Source organism: Neovison vison, chromosome 13 (genome assembly GCF_020171115.1).
Source record: "Neovison vison isolate M4711 chromosome 13, ASM_NN_V1, whole genome shotgun sequence".
Taxonomy (NCBI): Eukaryota; Metazoa; Chordata; class Mammalia; order Carnivora; family Mustelidae; genus Neogale; species Neogale vison.
This window is the reverse complement of record NC_058103.1, coordinates 48,885,001-48,904,686: the sequence shown is the minus strand read 5'-3', so window position 1 is coordinate 48,904,686 and position 19,686 is coordinate 48,885,001. Positions and strand designations below refer to the sequence as shown.

At 42.6% G+C, this 19,686-nt stretch overlaps 1 protein-coding gene across 2 annotated transcripts in view; it reads right to left on the bottom strand.

Moving 5' to 3' along the window:
• Positions 1-17,329: 17,329 nt before the first annotated feature.
• VCPKMT (valosin containing protein lysine methyltransferase) overlaps positions 17,330-19,686 on the bottom strand; it is a 6,437-nt gene continuing 4,080 nt past the window's right edge. Inside the window, exons 6-7 of one of the 2 annotated variants that reach the window (XM_044230964.1) lie at positions 18,387-18,438; positions 17,330-17,458 (exon numbers count right to left, since the gene is read on the bottom strand). In XM_044230964.1, coding sequence (XP_044086899.1) covers positions 18,424-18,438 — 15 coding nt within the window. In that variant the 3' untranslated portion in view covers positions 17,330-17,458; positions 18,387-18,423. Of the gene's footprint in view, positions 18,439-19,686 lie in introns of both variants that reach the window. The other variant, XM_044230962.1, reaches the window with a different exon arrangement.

Below are 19,686 nucleotides of genomic sequence, written 5' to 3'. Positions count from 1 at the left end.
GAAGAGAGAGCATAGGCTTTGAGTTAATGTGTGCCCTTGGCTGTGGCCTTAAACTATCTCATTGAGAAGACAGGCACCAGAAATCCATTTTAGGGAAGCTTAACTATAATGACGCACATGGGATTGTCCATAGCCTGAGAGCTGCTGTATGGGGGAAGGTCCCTTCGCACTTTTCTGGAAAGGGCCACGCCTAGCATGAAAGATGGGACCACAACCCTTACACTGTTGGCAACCAAATCTGACATTTCTCCTTCAGCGAGGCTGGCTTTGCTGATCCCCCGAAAAGGGAAATGAAGGCCACAAAAGTCCCACTACACACCTTAATTTTCATCTTAATTTACAATTTAGTCCCCAAATTGATGTACTCTGTCTCCTTGTGAAAACACTAAGCTACCAAAAAGGACAGTCCTCCCTATTGTATCCTCAATGACAGGTTTCCCAGAAAATCTGTGCGAAGCCTTGATAGAAGAGACATGATTCATTTTCACAGCTCTGATGGTGTGACTCCCTCCTCTCAGAGAGAAAACCTGTCACCAGCGCTGTTCCTTCTCTCTTCTCCACTTCCATTCCTCAAGGTTTGGGAGATTTTTTTTGTTGTTGGTGGTGAGAAAAGCGGTAATCTGTAAATTGTGTTAAAGTGCTCATCCTCTTTTTTCCTTCTGCCTTTACCAGTTCTGGGCAGCCCTGCCCATTTAGATGATGAGAAGTTTCTAATTCAAAATAGGCATTGTGGATTTTTGAACTATCTTCCTGTGAGGTAGGCAGATGAGCAACAATGGCCTTAATTTACTTTCGGTCCACCGTTCTCCCCCACTCACCCCTGCACTCTAGCCAGAGCTGTGAGTCCCAGGCAACTGGCAAAGATGCTGGTTGGATTGTAATGTAAAAGACCATGTGGGTGTCATTGGTTCTCTACCACTTGGCAGTCATATAACTTGGAACTTCTCTCGGTCTCAGTGAGAAGGATGAGATCTGGCTTTCCTGCAACATGAGGCAATGAAATATAAGGGTTTAGTTTTTATTAGAGTCCTTCCTTTGGCCTTTAGCTATCTGGCCAGCCGGATATTCCTCCAGTAGTATTATTCTCATTGTTTACTGGAGGAGAATTTCTACTTACTGACCTTAGCAAGCTTACCAACAATTATAATAATCTGAATATTGCCACCCAACTGTTGCCTTATGATTTCTGTTTTATAGTTTTAACACTTAAAAAGGTGATTTTTGTCCCTGCACTTTAGGCCAGTCTCCAAGGTGTGTACTTCTTCTGACACACAAGATGGAGAAATTTCCCTTTGTGCAGACTACAGCTTTGAGCTTCAACAAAGATACAGAGTGTTATAAAAATCTAGTTTTGAAGTCAGTAGTTATACCTCAATAAAATTGATTTTTTTTAAAAAAGAACAACATTTAAGCAAACCTTAAACAAGTACCATAATTAAAGAGAAGATTACGAACACATTTTCCCTCTGGTTCATTCGGTTGTATGCAAGCTTGTAGTTAATATATAATGAAAACATTACAACTGTATCAAACGAAATGACTAAAGGGGGGAATAAATGCTCACCTACAACTCTACCAGTCTGATACAATAAAGTAAATTTTTACATTCCAGCATTTTTCTTCTGAAGGAGAAAAATGGAGTGAGCAGGGCTCAAGACTCAGCCTTCTCCCACAGCCCTTCTTCCCTTTGCCAGGGGACCTGGGGATAGGGGTTAAGTTCAGTGACAAGCGAAAGCTCTTGGAAAATTCTTGATGGAGCTGGGCAAAGACGTTGAGTCTGTTATTTGTCAACTTGGCTGGGCCACAGTGCCCAGATACTTGGTCAAACACCATTCTGGATGCTTCTGGGACGGTGTTGTCAGAAGAAATTAACATTTAAATTAATTAATGTTAATGATAATTAAGTTAACATTAATGTGGGTGGGCTTCACCAATCAGAACAGAAGACAGGAGGGCTCCAACTGAATTTCTCAATGTCTCTCAGCCTCAATTTCCGCATCTCAAAAACTGAAAGCACTTTGAAACACTGCTGTATAATGTCTGATGTTATATTTATTTATCATATTTCCTAAGTTGACAGCAACAACTAACATCGGAGGACTTCGTACATGCAAGGCTCTGTGCCAAGCACAGACATTATTTCATTTAATCCACTCAACAACCCCATCCGGTGGGGAGCAGTATTGTTCCCATTTTATAAACAAAGAAATTGAGGTATAAAGAAGTTAATCCAGTTGTCTTAGGTCACACAGCTGGGACATAGCTGAGCTGGGACTTAACTTGTCTAGATCTATCAGAACTAGGGGATGTTCTCCCTAATGATTAGCTCTGTGACCAGGGGGAGTTATTTAACTGCTTTGAATTCTGATATTCTGGTATGTACCGTGGGATACTGGTCTAGCTCCTAAGCCTGTTGTGAGAATTTGGGGAATCCCATTTGGGAAGGCAGCTAGCACCGTGCCTGGTGTGCACTCACAGAGTGCAAGGAGAATTTCTGTATAGATGCCCCACGTCCCACATTGCCAGCCCCTCTGCAGAGAGGACAGCCTGATCACGTGTAGAATCGGGACAGCAGCCAGACTGGCTGTAAATCAATGACCGACCTGCCATATCTATCAAAATCTTGTTTGAAGAAATATTCTTCCTGAAAAGAATCAATGAATTTGAACAGATTTATGTTAAGACTTTTAAAATGTTAAATGAATATCTTCTTCTTGAATATATTTGAGGGGACTAAAGTGCTCTAAAACTCAAATCTTTTAACAAATCATTCCTTAAGATACTGATGAAATACATCTTATATTTTAAAATACAGCCATGACATTATTGCACTAGAGTGCAAGGACCGCCATAACAAAGTACCACAGTCTGGGGGGCTCAAACAACACGAATGTATATTCTCACAGGTCTGGAGGCTACACGTCCAAGATAAAGGTGCTGGCAGGCTTGGTTTCTTCTGAGGTCTCTGTCCTTGGCTTGTAGATGGCCATCTTCTCCCTGTGTCTTCATATTGTCTTCCTTCTGCGCCCGTCAGCGTCCTAATCTCTTCTTATAAAGACACCAGTTATTTGGGTTAGGATCTACTTTAATGACCTCATTTTAACTTAATTACCCCTTTAAACACTCTATCTCCAAACAACACCTTCAAAGGTACTGGGGGGTTAGGACTTCAACATATGAATTTCAGAGGGGCACAATCCTGCCCATAATAAATACATATTAACCACATTCACCAGAAAAATATATTCCTCTTTGTTGGACATCTTCAGAATGATTGACTATGCATGAGGCATATATTTATATTCACTGACTATATTTGAGAAAAATATATGCATGAATATATTCATACATTGAGTACGCCTTGAAACAAGCTTTGGGAAACTGGTTATTTTGGTAAATTTGACAAGTTGGCCATATGGTAAATTGATACTTTGTTGAACGGTCTCTGAGAATTAACAATTTGGAATATTGATCCAGAGCTGATATAAAGTCTGTGTGAGCTAAAACTACTGGGACCCCCCCGCCCCCCAAGAATATCATGCTGTTATCTGAGAGAAAAGCACCCAAAGCCGGCAGCACCAGCCGAAACAAAGCAGCACTTAGTTGACAGGTCACCAGCAAGGGGCCTTCTGAGGGAAGACGGGAGGTTGGCCAGGGGTACTTGGGAACTTGGGGAAGGCCAGTTCAGTGGGGTGCCCCCTAGGGGCCTCAGGATCCTGGTACCTGGGGTGAGGGCAGCGGAGTGAGGGAAAGAGGACCCTCAGGATATCTGTTTCCCAGCTTTGCTTTTCTTTAGCTTCCCTTTTCCGGGATCTTTCCCCATCAGGCCACACAGCTGTTTCTGTGTCACAGAAAAGTCACCCCAGCCATGGATCCTTAGCAGCATAAGCTCCTTCACGTGGGGACCCAAGTCTCCTTTTTGATTCACTTAACAGCGAAAACCCAAGGAAATCAGTGGTGAACACCTTTCCCCTCCACATCCACGCCCGAATGCAACTCCCTCTTCTTTCCTTCTTTCCTTCCATTAGTCTACCGAAGTGGGGGACCCTCTTCCTTCCAGAACCAATTCATCTGCCCATGCCCGTGCTCTGGATCGCATTCCTTCCATCTGGGATCCTCCCAATCTCACGTCGTGCCCCTGCCCCCAGGGACCCCCCTTTGTCTTCAGCCACCATCTCTCCCCTTTCATCCTTTCCGACCTGCCTTCTCTCAGCCCTAACGCTCTTGACCGTACCAAACTCTACGACGGAAGCTCCTACACTTTCTCCACTCTATGGCCTCACTTTGTACTGACATCTGCTTACGTTTATACTCCCTAGGGCCTAGTCACACATCGCAGGTGCTCCAGAAAGGACAGTTGGATTAATTAATTACTGCCCTGGATAATGGAATCTTTCTCTAGTAATAAGTGCAAGGATCACGCAGGATGTGAGATGCTGTTCTTGTCTTCAAGGAGGGGACCATGGTGTTAGCAAGATGCTATGTAAAGTGAATGTAATGAGTATTTGGGACTCTCTTTTGTTGAAGAGGATGGTGTCCTTGGAAGGAAGAAGGCGCCAGTGGACAAATGGGCTCTGAGCCATGGGCAGCTCAGAGCCTGAATCAGCAGGCGCAGCACTTCCTCAGTGTCTGGAGGCCTGACACTGGAACCAGGAGCCAGCTGGGAGCGTCGCAGCTTCTCCAGCTGCAAGGGGTGGGGGGATGCTTTGAAGACAGAGTAGGCAAGGCCATCTCAGAAGGATTCTCGGCACCCTGCTCAACATCGCCACCACCTTCGGGACCTGCCTGTCCAGGCCGCTGCAGAGCTTCCTCTCTCTGAGCAAAGTTGGCAGCTGAGAGCAAACACCAGTGGGTTCCTGCCGCTGAGCCCTCCCGTGAGTTTCAGCCCTGGGGAGAGCCCTGTCCGATGAGCCAGGGCCTGAGGGGCCTCGGCACCTCTGCAAGCCCAGTGTCTAATGCCCTGGTCTCCAAGGCTGGGCTTCCGGTGGGCTAGGGGCTCCCACAAGACAGAGCAGGGTTTACCGCCTGCTTTGGAAGACCTACAACCCTTAAGTCTTCCAGGGACAATGAAATAAGCCACAGTGTGCAGTTGAAGAAAGTTGGAGAAGTCAAAGGAAACACATTTGCAAAACCAGGCCAATCCTCTATGCTCTCATTGTAGTAGTAGTAGTAGCAGTAGCAGTAGTAGTAGTAGCAGTAGCAGTAATAGTATTAGTAGTAGTGATGAGGAGGAGGAGGAGGGGGAAAAAGAGTAAGTATTTATAAAATGACTGGCATGTCTTGGGCTCTGTCCTACAGCATTTAACTCCTTCCAGGAACTGACTCCTGTCCATGCAGCCGGCAGCTCACAATGCCGTGGTATCCCCCCACCTGCCTCGAGGCCTGGTCCACCGGCCACAAAGGAGGTGACTCTGTCTCTCCATATCTCCTGTGAAGAGAAAAAGTGAGGGCGATGATTGATACAATGGGGCCCGAGATCAACTAGAGGCTGAAGGGAAAAGGCACTGAGAGACCAAGGGGAACTATCAGCTAAACACACCTGCCCGTTCGGAGACGAAGCAGATCCACAGACAGCTGCTGTGAACAGAGAGCTCGCAGTCGGGGAGAAATGCCTCTGTTTACTCCCCGAGCGGAGCATGCCTGGCTGCATCGGTGGAAGGAGGAATCACGCCTTTTGTCAAAGGTGAGCACCAAACACAGTAGCTCAAACTTCCATTCGGCTTTCAAGTGGAACTTTGGCTCTCACAGCCATTTTCCTGTTTGAGTACCTTAAAAACTCTGTGGGTGGACAGAACAAATATCACCACCATTGTCATTATCCCCATCTTACAGGTGAAGAAACAAATTCAGACTGAGGGACTTGCCCAAGGACTCAGCCTGTCAGCAGAGGGGATAGGACTTCAGCCTTCACCATCTGGCCTGCATCTAGCCCAGAAAGTTTCCACCAAAAGATGCTGAGGCAAATCTTTAGTCGGGAGAGGGACAGGACCACTGGAGGGGACTCTGAGTGATTCTCCGAATCACAGTCTATGCTTGGCAGCAAAACACCCTGGGACTTCATGGGTCAGCCTGAGAGTTGCAAGAACTCTCCTGCGGTTGGAGAACCATTTCTGAGGAGATTCATAAGCTATAGCCATTTCATTCTCTTCCTGAGCACAGGAGGATGAAGAGGCCTCAGTCCTGGGCTCTCTCCTTACAGAATTCCACTCTCCTTGCCAGGTCCTCAAGGAAGGACAGCAAACGATGCCATTCTTTTTGCTCTAGGATTACGGTGACATTTTCAAGTCTATCTGGCAAGACATGCCTGTGTTCTAGAGACACTGGTAAGAAAAATAAAGCTGCACAATTCTTCCAGCCTTTTATCAATTAATTATAAACCTACTTACAGCCTTCACCCTTCCTTATAGACACACACACCATCATTCTCTCCGCTCACATTACACAGGTCTGGGCAGAGATCTTTATCTAAATGCAAAACTCTGAATTGCTAAGTGGCAATATTAGCTTAAGTCTTAGGTTAGCTCTGATCACATTAAGCAAGATCACATAAAGCAGCACTTATATCAGTTCTGACAGTCCTGAACCCATCCAGATGCAACCCACCATTTAATCTGGTTTCCTACTGGTTGCTAATTTAATTCTCCTATAACTGGAGCCGGTCATCTGTCAATCATCAAAGCTGTAATTAAAATCAACCTAGGGCCCTACTGTGGGACCAGAAAGTGAATGGTTGTCTTAGGTCTTTCATAAATTAGCCCTTGTGAGATTTAGGGATCATTCTGGAAGCTTTTGAAATGCATGCTGTTATTTTAGATATATATTTTTAAAATCTCAATTTGGTTTTAGGATATGTATATAATCACAACAGAAAAACTTTAGCCATTCCATAAAAGAAGTCACAATTTTTTAAAATTACCTTACCAGTTTATTTGGAATAATATGATATGAGTAAAAATTGTATTGACCGTTTCAAATCTGGTAATATAGAAAAAAGCAGTCTCATTGCGATCTTTTCAAATACTTGCTCGGACTAGTACATCTAAAGTCCAGCGGAATGTGTATTGTATCTGTAACATCTCGAATCCCCAAGAGTCAACTGTGCCCCTATGGCAGGGCTCCCCTCCGGCATATACTGGGAAAGGGGAGATTTTATCTTGCATCCCTCTGAGTAGCCACCCAGTATAGGGGCTTTCCCTGGTCTTCCAGCTCTGCCCAGTCCATCCAGTAAGCTCTGCCTCGCCTTTCCAAACCTGGCCCCAAGCAGAGGACACTGCTCTCTTCCTGTGAGCCTCCCTAGAGGGTAATGTGGGCAAATATATTTCTCACACTGGCCTCTTCACTTTCTGCTTCACTTTCACCCAGGTGTCACTTTCCTGAAAGCTGTGTCACTAAAGGGAATGACAATAAGAGATAAAAACTAAAACCCCACACAAAATGTGGCCTTTACTCATCATCCAGGAAAAAAGCAGCAATGAAGTTTAACCTTTCTTAGACGACCCTTTCCATCCCTAATCTCCCTCGCCAGGCCTCACACTTCATTGCCTAAGGACCTCTCCTAATACATGTTGTAACTTTCCCTTCACTTTTTAGGCACCCCCTAACCTTGGGGGTTAGTCCAGTTCCAGCATCTACCCTAAGCAAGTCATCTTCTTGACTCCTGAGTTATTTCTTCTAAATAAGAATTCTAGGATGGAATTCATCAAGAGATGGAGGCTTGAACATTTTCTGGGTACAAAGGTGGTGGATTTGTTCCTTTGTTAACACATGAAATCAAACTATTCCCCCAACGGGTTTTCGTTTCCTCGCTTTTGCTTTCTGACTAGTTTTATGATGTTTACTTTTGTAATGTGGTAGATTAAGATTTCCATAGTATGATCAGCAACCAACACTGTTCTAGAAAGCTTGTAAGTCAACTGCTAAGATGATTGGGCTGGTATTATGGACAAAATGAAGGCTTAGAAAGCAGATCACTTCCTAAGGAAAGCAGTGGTTGAAAAGGATCTTAAGAAAGGAGTAGTAGGGTTTGAAGAGCAGAAAAGCTTGAACACTCTACCAGTTAGGACCTGCTCCACAACAAGGAAGAGAAATCAAATCCCAAACGGAGGTTAACTTGGTCATAGAACTGGGGAGTCCAGGAAGTACAGCTGGCTTTAGGCATGGTTGGTTCCAGAGGCTCAAAGGGAATCCCAGTTTCTCTCTTTGCTTCTAGAAACTCCTTTCCTCTGGGTTAACTTTTGTTCTTGGGAACTCAAGGCTCATTTCACCATTAGCATTAGCTATCCTAGAGAAGAGGGAGTGCCTCTTATCCAGGAAGGCGCTGGGGAGGGTGCGGTAGGTTGGGTCATGTGACACCCACCCCTAAATTGCAGCTGAGGACATGAAGCAGTTTGGCTGGGTTTGGTTACAGGGCAGGCAGAAGGGTCAGTGCAGTGGGTTCTGGGAAATTTGGTCTTTATCAGACAATTGGGAGAGGGTCTGATAAAGGACAGAAGTTATTGCCGCAATTGCCCACTGTATGAAAAGATCATGAGTAAAGACAAGAGCAGTAAAACACACTGTATATCCAGAAACATCCATTTCAGCAAAAGAGCAAGAGACGAGCGACAGGAGTGTACTGGCAATACTGAACGTCCAGCAGGCTCTGGGGACGTTTCTTTTTTTTTTTTTTTAAGATTTTATTTATTTATTTGACAGAGATCACAAGTAGGCAGAGAGGCAGGCAGAAAGAGGGGAGAAGCAGGCTCCCCATTGAGCAGAGAGCCCGATGCGGGGCTCCATCCCAAGACCGTGAAATCATGACCCGAGCCGAAGGCAGTGGCCTAATCCACTGAGCCACCCAGGCGCCCCTCTGGGGACGTTTCTGAGCAGGATGAACGGTTCGGAGCTCTGAGTTAGCAAAGTGCTCTGTCACCATTGTTTGCACAGACGTGTGTGGAAACACACCTGAAGTGGGAGACTATGATGGGAGCATAAATTAGAGGTAAAGAGGCCCGAACCTGAGGGGATAGCAATAAAAACAGAAAGGGGAGAAGGACTGTGAGTCCCTCTGATGAGGGATTCTATGACCCACTGGTTTTATGAAGTGGCAGAAGGAATTAAAGATGGTGAGAGGATGGTACCATGAGTGAGACTAGGCAGTGAGGCAGAAGAGTCCCCTCCTGCGATCGTCCCTGATCAAGCCCGAGTTAACCATACTGTCCTTCCTACAGCCGCTGGAGCTAATTCAAACCTTAATTATTGCACTTACCCCAGAGATGCAATTCTTTTTGCAGGTCTATCACATTATGGATAAGTGAGCTGCTTAAGGGTACAGACTGCATCTGATTGATTTGGCCCTAGTGGCTAAGACAGTACAAATGTGTATACTGGACATGTACAGATACCTGTTTCTGTACCTGTTTGTTAACTGAAAGAGTAAATATCTGTGGGGTGTCTGGATGGCTCAGTGGGTTAAGCCTCTGCCTTCGGCTCAGGCCATGATCTGGGGGTCCTAGGATGGAGCCCCGCATTGGGCTCTCTGCTAAGCAGGGAGCCTGCTTTCCCCTCTCTCTCTGCCTGCCTCTCTGCCTACTTGTGATCCCTCTCTGTCAAATAAATAAATAAAATCTTGAAAAAAAAAATAAAAGGGTAAATATCTGTGTTGAACGTTTCGGAGAAATCATGGAGGGTGGATCTGATAATGGGAGAAGGGAAGAGAACTTAAATGTCTTGAGATCCTTTATATCAGGTATTATTCTAGACACTTTACATATGGGACCTCGGCTTCAGGTTAAGTGTGGAAAAACTAAAAGCAACAAACTGTATTTCATCTGTTGTCCCTTTTATAGTTATTTAAGGAGTCTCCAGTAACTTCTCTGCTCAATTCTGCTCTTGCCCTCTGCAGCACTGGGATCTCCATGGTTTCAAGGGGGCTATTTCTTTGTTTTGTGTTGGTATTACATTCCTCTGTGAAGTACCAAACCAGTAATGCCTAATATCTTGTTAGTGCCTTCCAGATTTTTAAATTTTTGGTAAGAGCAACCTCTTTAGTCTCCTCCCCTTAATCTCTCCGTCCTCTCGGGTGAGGAGGGTGGAGTCTATGGAGGATGTGAAAAAGTCAGGGCGGGACACACAAGTAATTGATTGGCATGCTGCAAAACGGAACCCCTCCTTTTTGGCAATTGAGGCTTTTGTTTGTTTTCCCCTGGATCACGTTAAGTGTTGTTTGCTTTGGGTGACTTCGCTCACATTTCCCCAGTTTACAAGACTTGGCTGCTCTCAATTCTCAGAGCGAACTCAACAGCTGAGGCTTCTGTAGAGAGCCGCCTTCCTCCCTGCTCTCATCTCCATTTACTAGACAAGTTGAGCCGTCTCCATGGCGCTAGCCAGTGCACGGCTTTCTTCTTTCATAGCAAGGAATGTTAACATTCAGAGGTCACGTTGCCCAAGGACATACAGGTGGAATAGTTAGTAATCAAGTGAACGATCTTCTCAAGAGAAAAACAGAATGTTCAAGCTTGGGTGCATAACGGGAAGGTGACCAGACATAGCGTGGAACTGGGGCTGTCTCCCAGGGTTAACAGGGAATTCTGTTCCTCCTGCCACACTGAGCCACTACTGTGCTCTCCTCTTCCTTAGGATCTCAGATTAACCACCAGACACTCCAGACAGAGAGTAACAGACTGAATGTGGGCGTCACATATATGCCTGAGAGTGCAGAGAGTTTTGGAACAATGAAGCTAAAAAAAAAAAAAAAAAAAAGGATCTTTGTGACAAGATTTAGAAAGAAGACAGCTATTTTAAAAGCACATTTTTGGGGCGCCTGGGTGGCTCCATCAGTTAAGCTGAGCTTGATTTCAGCTCTGGTTATGATCTCAGGGTCATGAAGTCAAGCCCCAAATCGGGCTCCACAATGGGCATGAAGCCTGTTTAAGATTCTCTCCCTCTCCCTTCATTCCTTCCCACCCACCCCCTCTAATAAATAATAAATACATACAAAAAAATAAAGGCACATTTTTGTACCTACATTCATAATTGTCACAGACATCCAAAGACACTTTCTGGTTAAACATTTATTATCTGTGAGAATGTAAGACTTGTGTTTCCTGTTTTTAAGTTTCGAGAAACCAGGCCTATGCGAATTATACGCCATGAGAGTATTCTTTATACTCATTCTGAATGCAAGTGTAAAGCTTCTCATCTAAGTTTTGGATAAAATATGCTCTTTACATTTGGAGTACCCCGATATGCAGCTGTACTGTGTGTGCAGTACAAGAAGACTGTTTTTTCTTTTTTTAAGATTTATTTATTTACTTAGAGAGAGTGAGTGTGCCCCAGTGGGGAGCGAGAGGGATAAAGGGAGAGAAAGAATTTCAAGCAGACTCCTCCTAAATGTAGAGCCCCCGGGGCCCCCATGCGAGGGCTTGATCCCACAACCCTCAGATCATGACCTGAGCTGGAATCAAGAGTCAGACGCTTAAGCAACTGAGTCATTCAGGCGCCCCACAAGTGGGTTTTCAGGACACACTCCTAAAAGAACAAGGTCAGATGTTGGGGTGGATACGTGGATGTTTGTATTGTACACTCTTAACTGTGGTAATGATTTATCAAAGCAATGGTGAGCCAACACGTGGACCTGGAGCTCACACTGCTCATGCCTGGGTTTCAGGAAATTAACAAACTGGAACAAAAGTTAACTTTAAACAAATTACCCAGGACCATTTAAAAGCACTGATCCATCAAGGGTTTAACAGACTGCCAGTACTACTTCATGAAAGCTAGTAACAGGAAGGAGGCCTGCGAACTACTCAAACACTAAACCCTGTAAAACCTACACCTAGCATAGCTCTTTTCCAAAAGCCTTCAGTTTGCTTTGTGAGGGAGAAATAACAGTTTTCAGCCTCATGAATATTAAAAAGCGCCAACTTACGCTTCACCAAGATAAATTACTGTATTATAGGTTAAGGAATGAATGTTTCTAAAAACTAAAACCAGCTATTCAGTGTTCATGACAATCTTTCCCATCAGTTGAAAATAAAAAAGGTCTTAAAAACTTAACAAATGCAGGTGAGCCCACGTGCCTCTTTCACCGGCTGAGGAAGCAGCTACAATTCAAGGCTCTCTCGTTCTTGTCTGTCGGCACAGGCTCCCCCAGGCAGCCAGAGGGACTAGCTACACTGAGCTCCTGCAACGCATCACATATGTTCATTACATGGGCAAAGATCGCTTCCTTGGGAGGTAGCTGCTACACTGCCTTGCTCTTTTAGAGTTAATACATCCAAACTTTGAACATAGTTATGTAGATGCATTGAGTCCCACTTTGGAAAAATGACCTGCTGCTGTGCGTTCATCACCTGCCTCCTAACTGGTCTCAGTTTTACAGAGATAAGAACCACGGAGGAAAGAACTGGCTGAAGGTCCAGGGAGGTGGAATGGTAATCCTGGAGCTCCAGCCAGCAAGGCCAGGCTCCGATACTTAGAATAGGTACAGTATCCTGTACCTATTGGCCTTTGAATGCCCATGACACTTACTTTAAAACCAAAAAAATGAATGGGAAACAAATGTTTTTCTTTCACCCCATTTTCTTCCTCTTTCTAGAACTGCTTACTTGTTCAAATAAAGGAGGTGGAACAGCATTCTCAACCTCCTCCTACCCCAAGGGCCATTGCTATCATGAAGGGAGTGATGGGTACAAGGGCCCTACACTCTCAAAAAAATGTCCAGATTTTACACTGCAATATAGATAAAAATTGACTTACATTATATACATTTTCCTAGTCCCTACACCTCTATTATAATCACATTTTTTGAACAATTACTATGCGCCTGGTACCTAAGTGCATTACAAGTATTAAACTGATTTAATCCCTATGGCAAACTACTAGGTAGACACTATTATGGCTTTCACCTTACATGTGAGAAAACACACAGTTTAAATAACTTTCTCAAGGTCACACAGATAGTAAATGGCAGAACTGGAATTTAAGCCCAGATAATCTGGTCTTTAGGCCTATGCTCTGACACATGGTTTTAAGAACGCACATGAGAACATTATCATGGAGATAATTTGCTCTAACACATTTTTAAGTCCATTATTTGAAAATTACCTTGTTATAAACATAAATTATCTTGTTACGTTATTGTGTAAAAACACCAGAAAACACCTCGTAGATCATCCAAGCTACCACTGGAATGACCTGAACCAAGATGAGCTTCCTTTCCAGGGCTTTCCCATCTGGCCATTCTTTCCCAAATCATAAGTGGATTTCAAATGGTGGCTGCTTCTCTATCTGTCCTTTCTGGTGGGCGATGAGATCACTAAGGAACATTTCCAGGCAAAATAGTTTGACCTTCTTTTATCTCTCAGTCAGGTTGGGGGCCACAAGCAATGGGGCACATGGCCCAGACCAGTACACCTTACACTGGCACAGCCTGATGGCATAAATGGCTTGACCACTGATCTCCAGGATCACTACTCTGTCCATGACATCTAGCAGCTTACTGGTGAACAGCTTCTGCTTCTCATTGGTGATACGCTCTGGACCTGGGAACTTGACCTGCTCCAGACTGACAGGAGCTCCTCCTGGTCAGGCATGGGACCCAGGTCCCCATAGAATCTACCTCTCAATTGATGGACTTACTAAATTGTCACAAATCTCCAACCAATTCTTAAGAACCTAAGACAATATCCTAAATGACCCCAAGTATGTAACAGTTTTAACCCAATGGGTATACATGGTTTGAGAATTCACTGCTTTTTTACTCAAAATTATATAAAGTGAAAACTTCACTTTTTCATTACTTGACTAATTTTCAGTAAAATTTTGTCACCACAACTTCTTTCTGTAGTAGCTTGGAGATCTCTATGGTACGACAATGGACTATTCTACTTTTACAATGTTTACTATCAATGCAGCAAAAGCTCTTCCAAATCCTGATGTTCCTTGAGGAAAAAGACAAAAAGTCAAACAGAAGGCCTAAGCCTGCAGGACTGTGTTAAAGCCAGAGCTTCAGTCTTTTGATGTAAAAGCTACTTATTACTCTAGTGAGGAAGGTACACTGGTTTGGAAAACTAATTAAAATTAATTAGAAGTTTCAAACACCTCAAACATAAAATCATGCATTATATAAAAGGTACTTTCAAGGTCAATTTAATTTTCAGAACCTGACCAACTAATTCAGCCTCTTAAAGGTCTCTCACAGAAGGTATCAATAGCAGAGAAATGGTCTAAGAATTGCAATTTCTGTAGCTTTACAAATAATATTCAGAAATTCAAAAGGCATATCGGATTGCAAGGGACAGAAAGAGAAGTCAAATAGAATTTTATAAGAAAAAGATCAGCTTTACCTACACTATTGTTATGGTCTGCATGTTTGTGCTTCCCGCCCACAACCCCGCCCCAAAATCTTTTGCTGAAACCTGTCCCCCATTGTGATAGTATTTGGAGGCGGGCATTTGAGAGATGAGTATGTCATGAAGGCGAAGCTCTCCTAAATGGGGTCAGTGTCCTATAAGAGACCCCAAGGAGATCCTCTGCTCTTCTGCCATGTGACGTTACAATGAGAAGAGAGCTGGTAACGAAGGCGCCTTGATCTTGCTTGCACTTCCTGGCTTCTCCAACTGTGAGAAAGGTTTGTTTATAAGCCTCCCAGTCCATACTTTGTTCTAGCAGCCCAAACACACTAAGACAATCACGCTGTACTTGAAAGCAACTCCTGATAAGTAGCTTGATTCTTTAAAAATCTAATTTAGTTTACCTTTAAAATGCAAGTGTGATTCCATTTCAAAATGTTCTATTTTAACAACTTCCTTTTTATAAAATGTTTAAAGACAAAGTCAAGCAATGCCATCTACAGGGAAACTTTAGAACAACAGTCCTATTTCCTTAACCCACACTTCTTAAAATACAGTAATTATAGTCTGAGTTAATATCGCAATTGGAATCATTTAACAAGGTAACTTTTAAGAAAAAGATAGCTGTGTTAAAAATCCCACCATCAGGGACGCCTGGGTGGCGCAGTTGGTTGGACGACTGCCTTCGGCTCAGGGCGTGATCCTGGAGTCCCGGGATCGAGTCCCACATCAGGCTCCCAGCTCCATGGGGAGTCTGCTTCGCTCTCTGACCTTCTCCTCGCTCATTCTCTCTCTCTCAAATAAATAAATAAAATCTTTAAAAAAAAAAAATCCCACCATCATTCCGGATTAATAATTCATAAAATAATGAAAATAACCTAACTTCACTCCCAAGTTCATGAAACCTAAGGTTCACAGACCCTTGGTTGTGACTACACCTGATTGAGATACCACGTTGTGCAATTTCAAAGACCTTTAGTTATAACTGATTCATAAGGGAGACTCAAGTCCTTGGAGACTAGCCTATAACAATTTCATTTTTCCAGCTATTAGACTCCTCTTTCTTCTTGAGTAGCATCACCTTTGCCTTCTTGACCAGGTTCTCCAAATTTTCAGGTAAACAGTCAATTTCTAAAGCTCTGTCCTATTTATTTTAAAACCTATTTTGTAGATGATTCCACATCAGATTCAAAGTTCCTTCCCTCCCTATGCAGTATAGGCCCACTCTAATCATGGATGGTTTATTTTTGTATTTCTTCTCCCTTTGCTCCCTTCCCCTTGGGAAACAGATGCTAGGGTTCCTTAACACAGCAGTTCTCAATTTAGGCTAAATTCAAACCACCTGGAGCCCTTTAATAAAAATCCCATGACTTTAAATTTAACTGGGACCTGAACATGGCTTTCGTTTGCTTTTAATTTTCCAGGTGATTCCATGTGCAGCCTAGTTTGAGAAACACCGCCTTACAACGGGGCCACCTTAAAGGGCTATAACTGCATTCTGATAACTGACCTGTGGGTTTCATGGTGCACAGTGGCAAGCCCCCACTCAACTAGAGGTCCAGAGGTTCATTCCTGAGCTGTCTTCTCACCTGACCCCAGCCCTGGCAGTCCCGGGGGATTGGAGTTGGTTGTATTCTGGTTGATCCCCAGTCCGTGGCATCACAACTCACTCATCTTCTGCACCTGCCTTTGAGCTTCTCCATGTTGCTGCTCAAGTCCTCTGGCCTTCAACTCCTGTATCAACAGCAGCTGGCAGGACCCATCTTTAACACCTCTCTGCCTGATAGTCCTCACCTCTCCAATTTCATTCCCATGCTCTTAAAAAAAAGAAAACCACAGATGTGCTAATCTGCTGGGTAAACTCAACCAGGTGGAGAAAATGCTGGGCTCCTTCTAGAAGCATCCTTAATCTTGAATTGCTCCCTCATGCCTCTCTCCTGTGGTTTCTGAGTGCAGATGAGAGTCTAAAGGACTCATGAGAGTCCCAAGGACAAAATCCCATTCCCCAACACTGCATTCCTCAAAAAGACCTCTCCCAGGCCTCTCTGGCTGTCTGTGGAATGGTGGGTGGTGATAGGGCAGGTTCTTTGGAACTGGCAGCCCCCAGTAAGCCCTGCAGTGTCACTGGTCCTACCAAACCAGTGGTTCTTTGGTCTTACAATGTGGAGACTTGGTACCTTTTTCAATTTGAAATTTGATACTTTTTAATCTCTGCTCTGGCCTTATTCCAAAATAGGGGAAAAAAAAATCCCATGATTTAATGTTACAAATTACTTAAATCTACATTCAGTAACTTGGGTCAGTTCTCCAGAACAGATGGTGATGAATGTATGCAAGTGACGCTTTAAGGTGATAAATTAAGTAAGGGAGTGGGAATAGGACAGGGAAGGGAAAGAGGCACACACAAGTAAAGGGGGGATTCTGGCGAAGCTGTAGAGGCTGACTTCAACCCAATTCCTCCAGAAAATTTTGGGAGTGTAAGGTGCATCTATGTGAGGTAAAGGAGCTGGGCTCTCCTACAGGAATGCCAAGGGGCACTTTAGGCAGAAGACCCAGAGGTAGTGAATATTGGAAGTATAGTGAAAAGAAGAGGAGGTTGAAAAGGGATCGAGAATCTGAATGGATTACTATAGCTGGTCAATGTCAGACTTATTCAAGTTGCACAGTGTTGTGGAATAGGCTAGAAAGTAGTCATCTGTGCCAAGACTTCACTAATAATAACTGGTGCTATCTGTAACTAACAAAGAATCATGTATTTAGGTTAAACTGTTTGAAAACTCGTGAATGAAATGTTAAGGGCTGTATGAACAAGGTATTTTGAAAAAGAACAGCAAGACAAACTTTAAAGACCAAAGGAAGCCTGAAGAAAAGAATGGTTCTTTTCACTTGGATCTTTAATTTCTCTAAGTAGGGTTTCTTTTTCTTTTTCTGGAAAGCCTGATTTAGATATTCATTTTCTTCAAAGCTATTTCTGAAACATTCACAAAATCACAGGATCTCAAAAACAATGTTTATTTTAATACATAAAATGTGCCACCTAGCACCAATGCCTACAGGTACCAGAATTCTATCCAGTTAGTATCACTCTTCACAACTGGTGTAACTGAAGTCCTTGAATGATCAGTCTGTGAGATGATTATCATTGTAAGATAAAACAGAGAATACATAGAATCAAAACACTTGGTAAATATATAGAGAGCCACATTTGTAGTTATTTAAAAACATTTCTCTGTTTCATGTAAACACTGGTGATTTTAGCCGTTTTCCTGGAAGATACACGTGACGAAAAGTGCAAGAGCCACCTAAGTGCACAAGCCTGAAACTGGACTCTTATTCTTGCTGCATTCGCAAACGAAAAAGTTTGTAAAGATACCTTTTCCTTCTCCTGATTTCTCACTTTCATTCCTACCAACTCATTACAGTATAAATTACTATCTAACTCACACAGACATGTATGGTGGAGGAAAAGAATGAAACTTTGGCTAATAGTATACAAAACAGCATTTTCAGGTTTTTGTTTTAAGAACACTTTGATATTAATGCTATCGAAATAACAGCAATGAAGTGGAAGATACATACAATAAAAACCAATGCATAATTACATTAAAATAAAAACCAACTTTTAGATTTGTTGATCTTGAAGACAACTAAATTTTACTAGTTGCAACTTAAACAGAATTACATAGTAATAGATGTCTCTCTTTAGAAACTGGATCAATTCATCTCCAGTTTCCTGACAATAATGCCAAGTCAACCATGCCACTTCACTGTTTACTTCTGGTAGACTTAAGGCAAACCTTAACACCTATCTTTCATTTGAGGAATGACTGATACACAATTTTCTTTTAAGCAGAACTTGAAGCTGAGCTACAAGTAAACTAAGGTGGATTTCAGGCCCACTGGCAGACAGGCAGTCAGTAATCATTTTCAAATTGCAGGTAGCCCATGGTGGTTGTCAGTTATATATCGAATCTCTATGGACATGCTGGAAAAATCTGTGAACACAATCTTCCCATGCTGTATTCACATGCTCCATTCATATATTTAGCTTACCCAGGTTGTTAGAGGCTTGGGTAAGGTGACTAAGATTTCACGATAGAGATTTCTATAAGAAAAAAAAAAGAAAGAAAACTTTAAAGACTGATTTCTTATGAAAAATTAAGTATTTATTGGGTACTTAATACTAAGTAATATGCCTAATGCAGCTCAAATGAAGAACCATCCATAATTTTAAGAGATGGGTTTTTTTGCTGATACCCAAAACAAAGTAACCAAAGAAAAATCAGATACACTGGACATCATCAAAATTAAAAAGCTTTGTGCTTAAAAGGACATACTATCAAGAAAAAGAAAAAAAAAAAAAAGACAAACCACAGAACGGGAGAATGTATTTGAAAGTCATGTATCTGGTAAGGGTCTAGTATCCAGAATAAAGAACAGATACAACTCAACAGTAAGAAGACAACTCTATTTAAAAACAGGGAAGTATTTCTGTAAAGATTTCCAAATGGCCAATAAATACATGCAAAGACATTCCACATTAGTCATTCAGGAAATGAAAATAAAAACCACAATGAGATATGAATTCACTCTTACTGAGATGGTTACAATCAAAAAGATGGACAATGACAAGCACTAGTGGAGGTGAAGAAATCACAACCCTCAGCTACCGCCGGTGGGAATATAAAACGGTACAGCAGCTTTGGAGTAGAGTTTGGCAAATTCCCCATGAAGTTAAACATGGAGTTCCCATACAACCCAGCAATTCTATTCTAGGTATATACCCAAGAGATTTGAAAACAAGTCACACAAAAATTCTTACATGAATATTCACAGAGTATTCTTCATTATTGCCAAAAAGTGAAAAATGGCTGAAATGTCCAATCACTGATGAATGGATGGATAAGGTGTAGTATCAAAGAAATATTAAAACTATTTTTCTTATAAAACTACAAAAAGGAGCCAGATACAGGAAGCCACACAGTGTGTGATTCTACTTCTGTGAAGCATTCAGAACAAGCAATCCACACACAGAGAAGAGACTGGTGGCTGCCAAGGGCTAGGGAGAGGCAGGGGTAGGAAATGACTGCTAATGGGTATGGGGTTTGGTTTCTTTTTGGGATGATAAAAAATGTTTAGAACTGAAGTGGTAACGCTTGTGCAACTCTGTGAATATATTAAAAACCACTGAACTGTACATTTTAAAAGGGGGAATTTTATGAATTTTGTAAAAAGAAGTGATTCTTTGCAAAAAAAAAAAGCCTTTATATTTAGGAGACACAAAATCTTTAAGCCTCAAAAAAAATTCTACTTTTAAACTACACAACAGCTTGAACTAAAACCAGATTCCTTA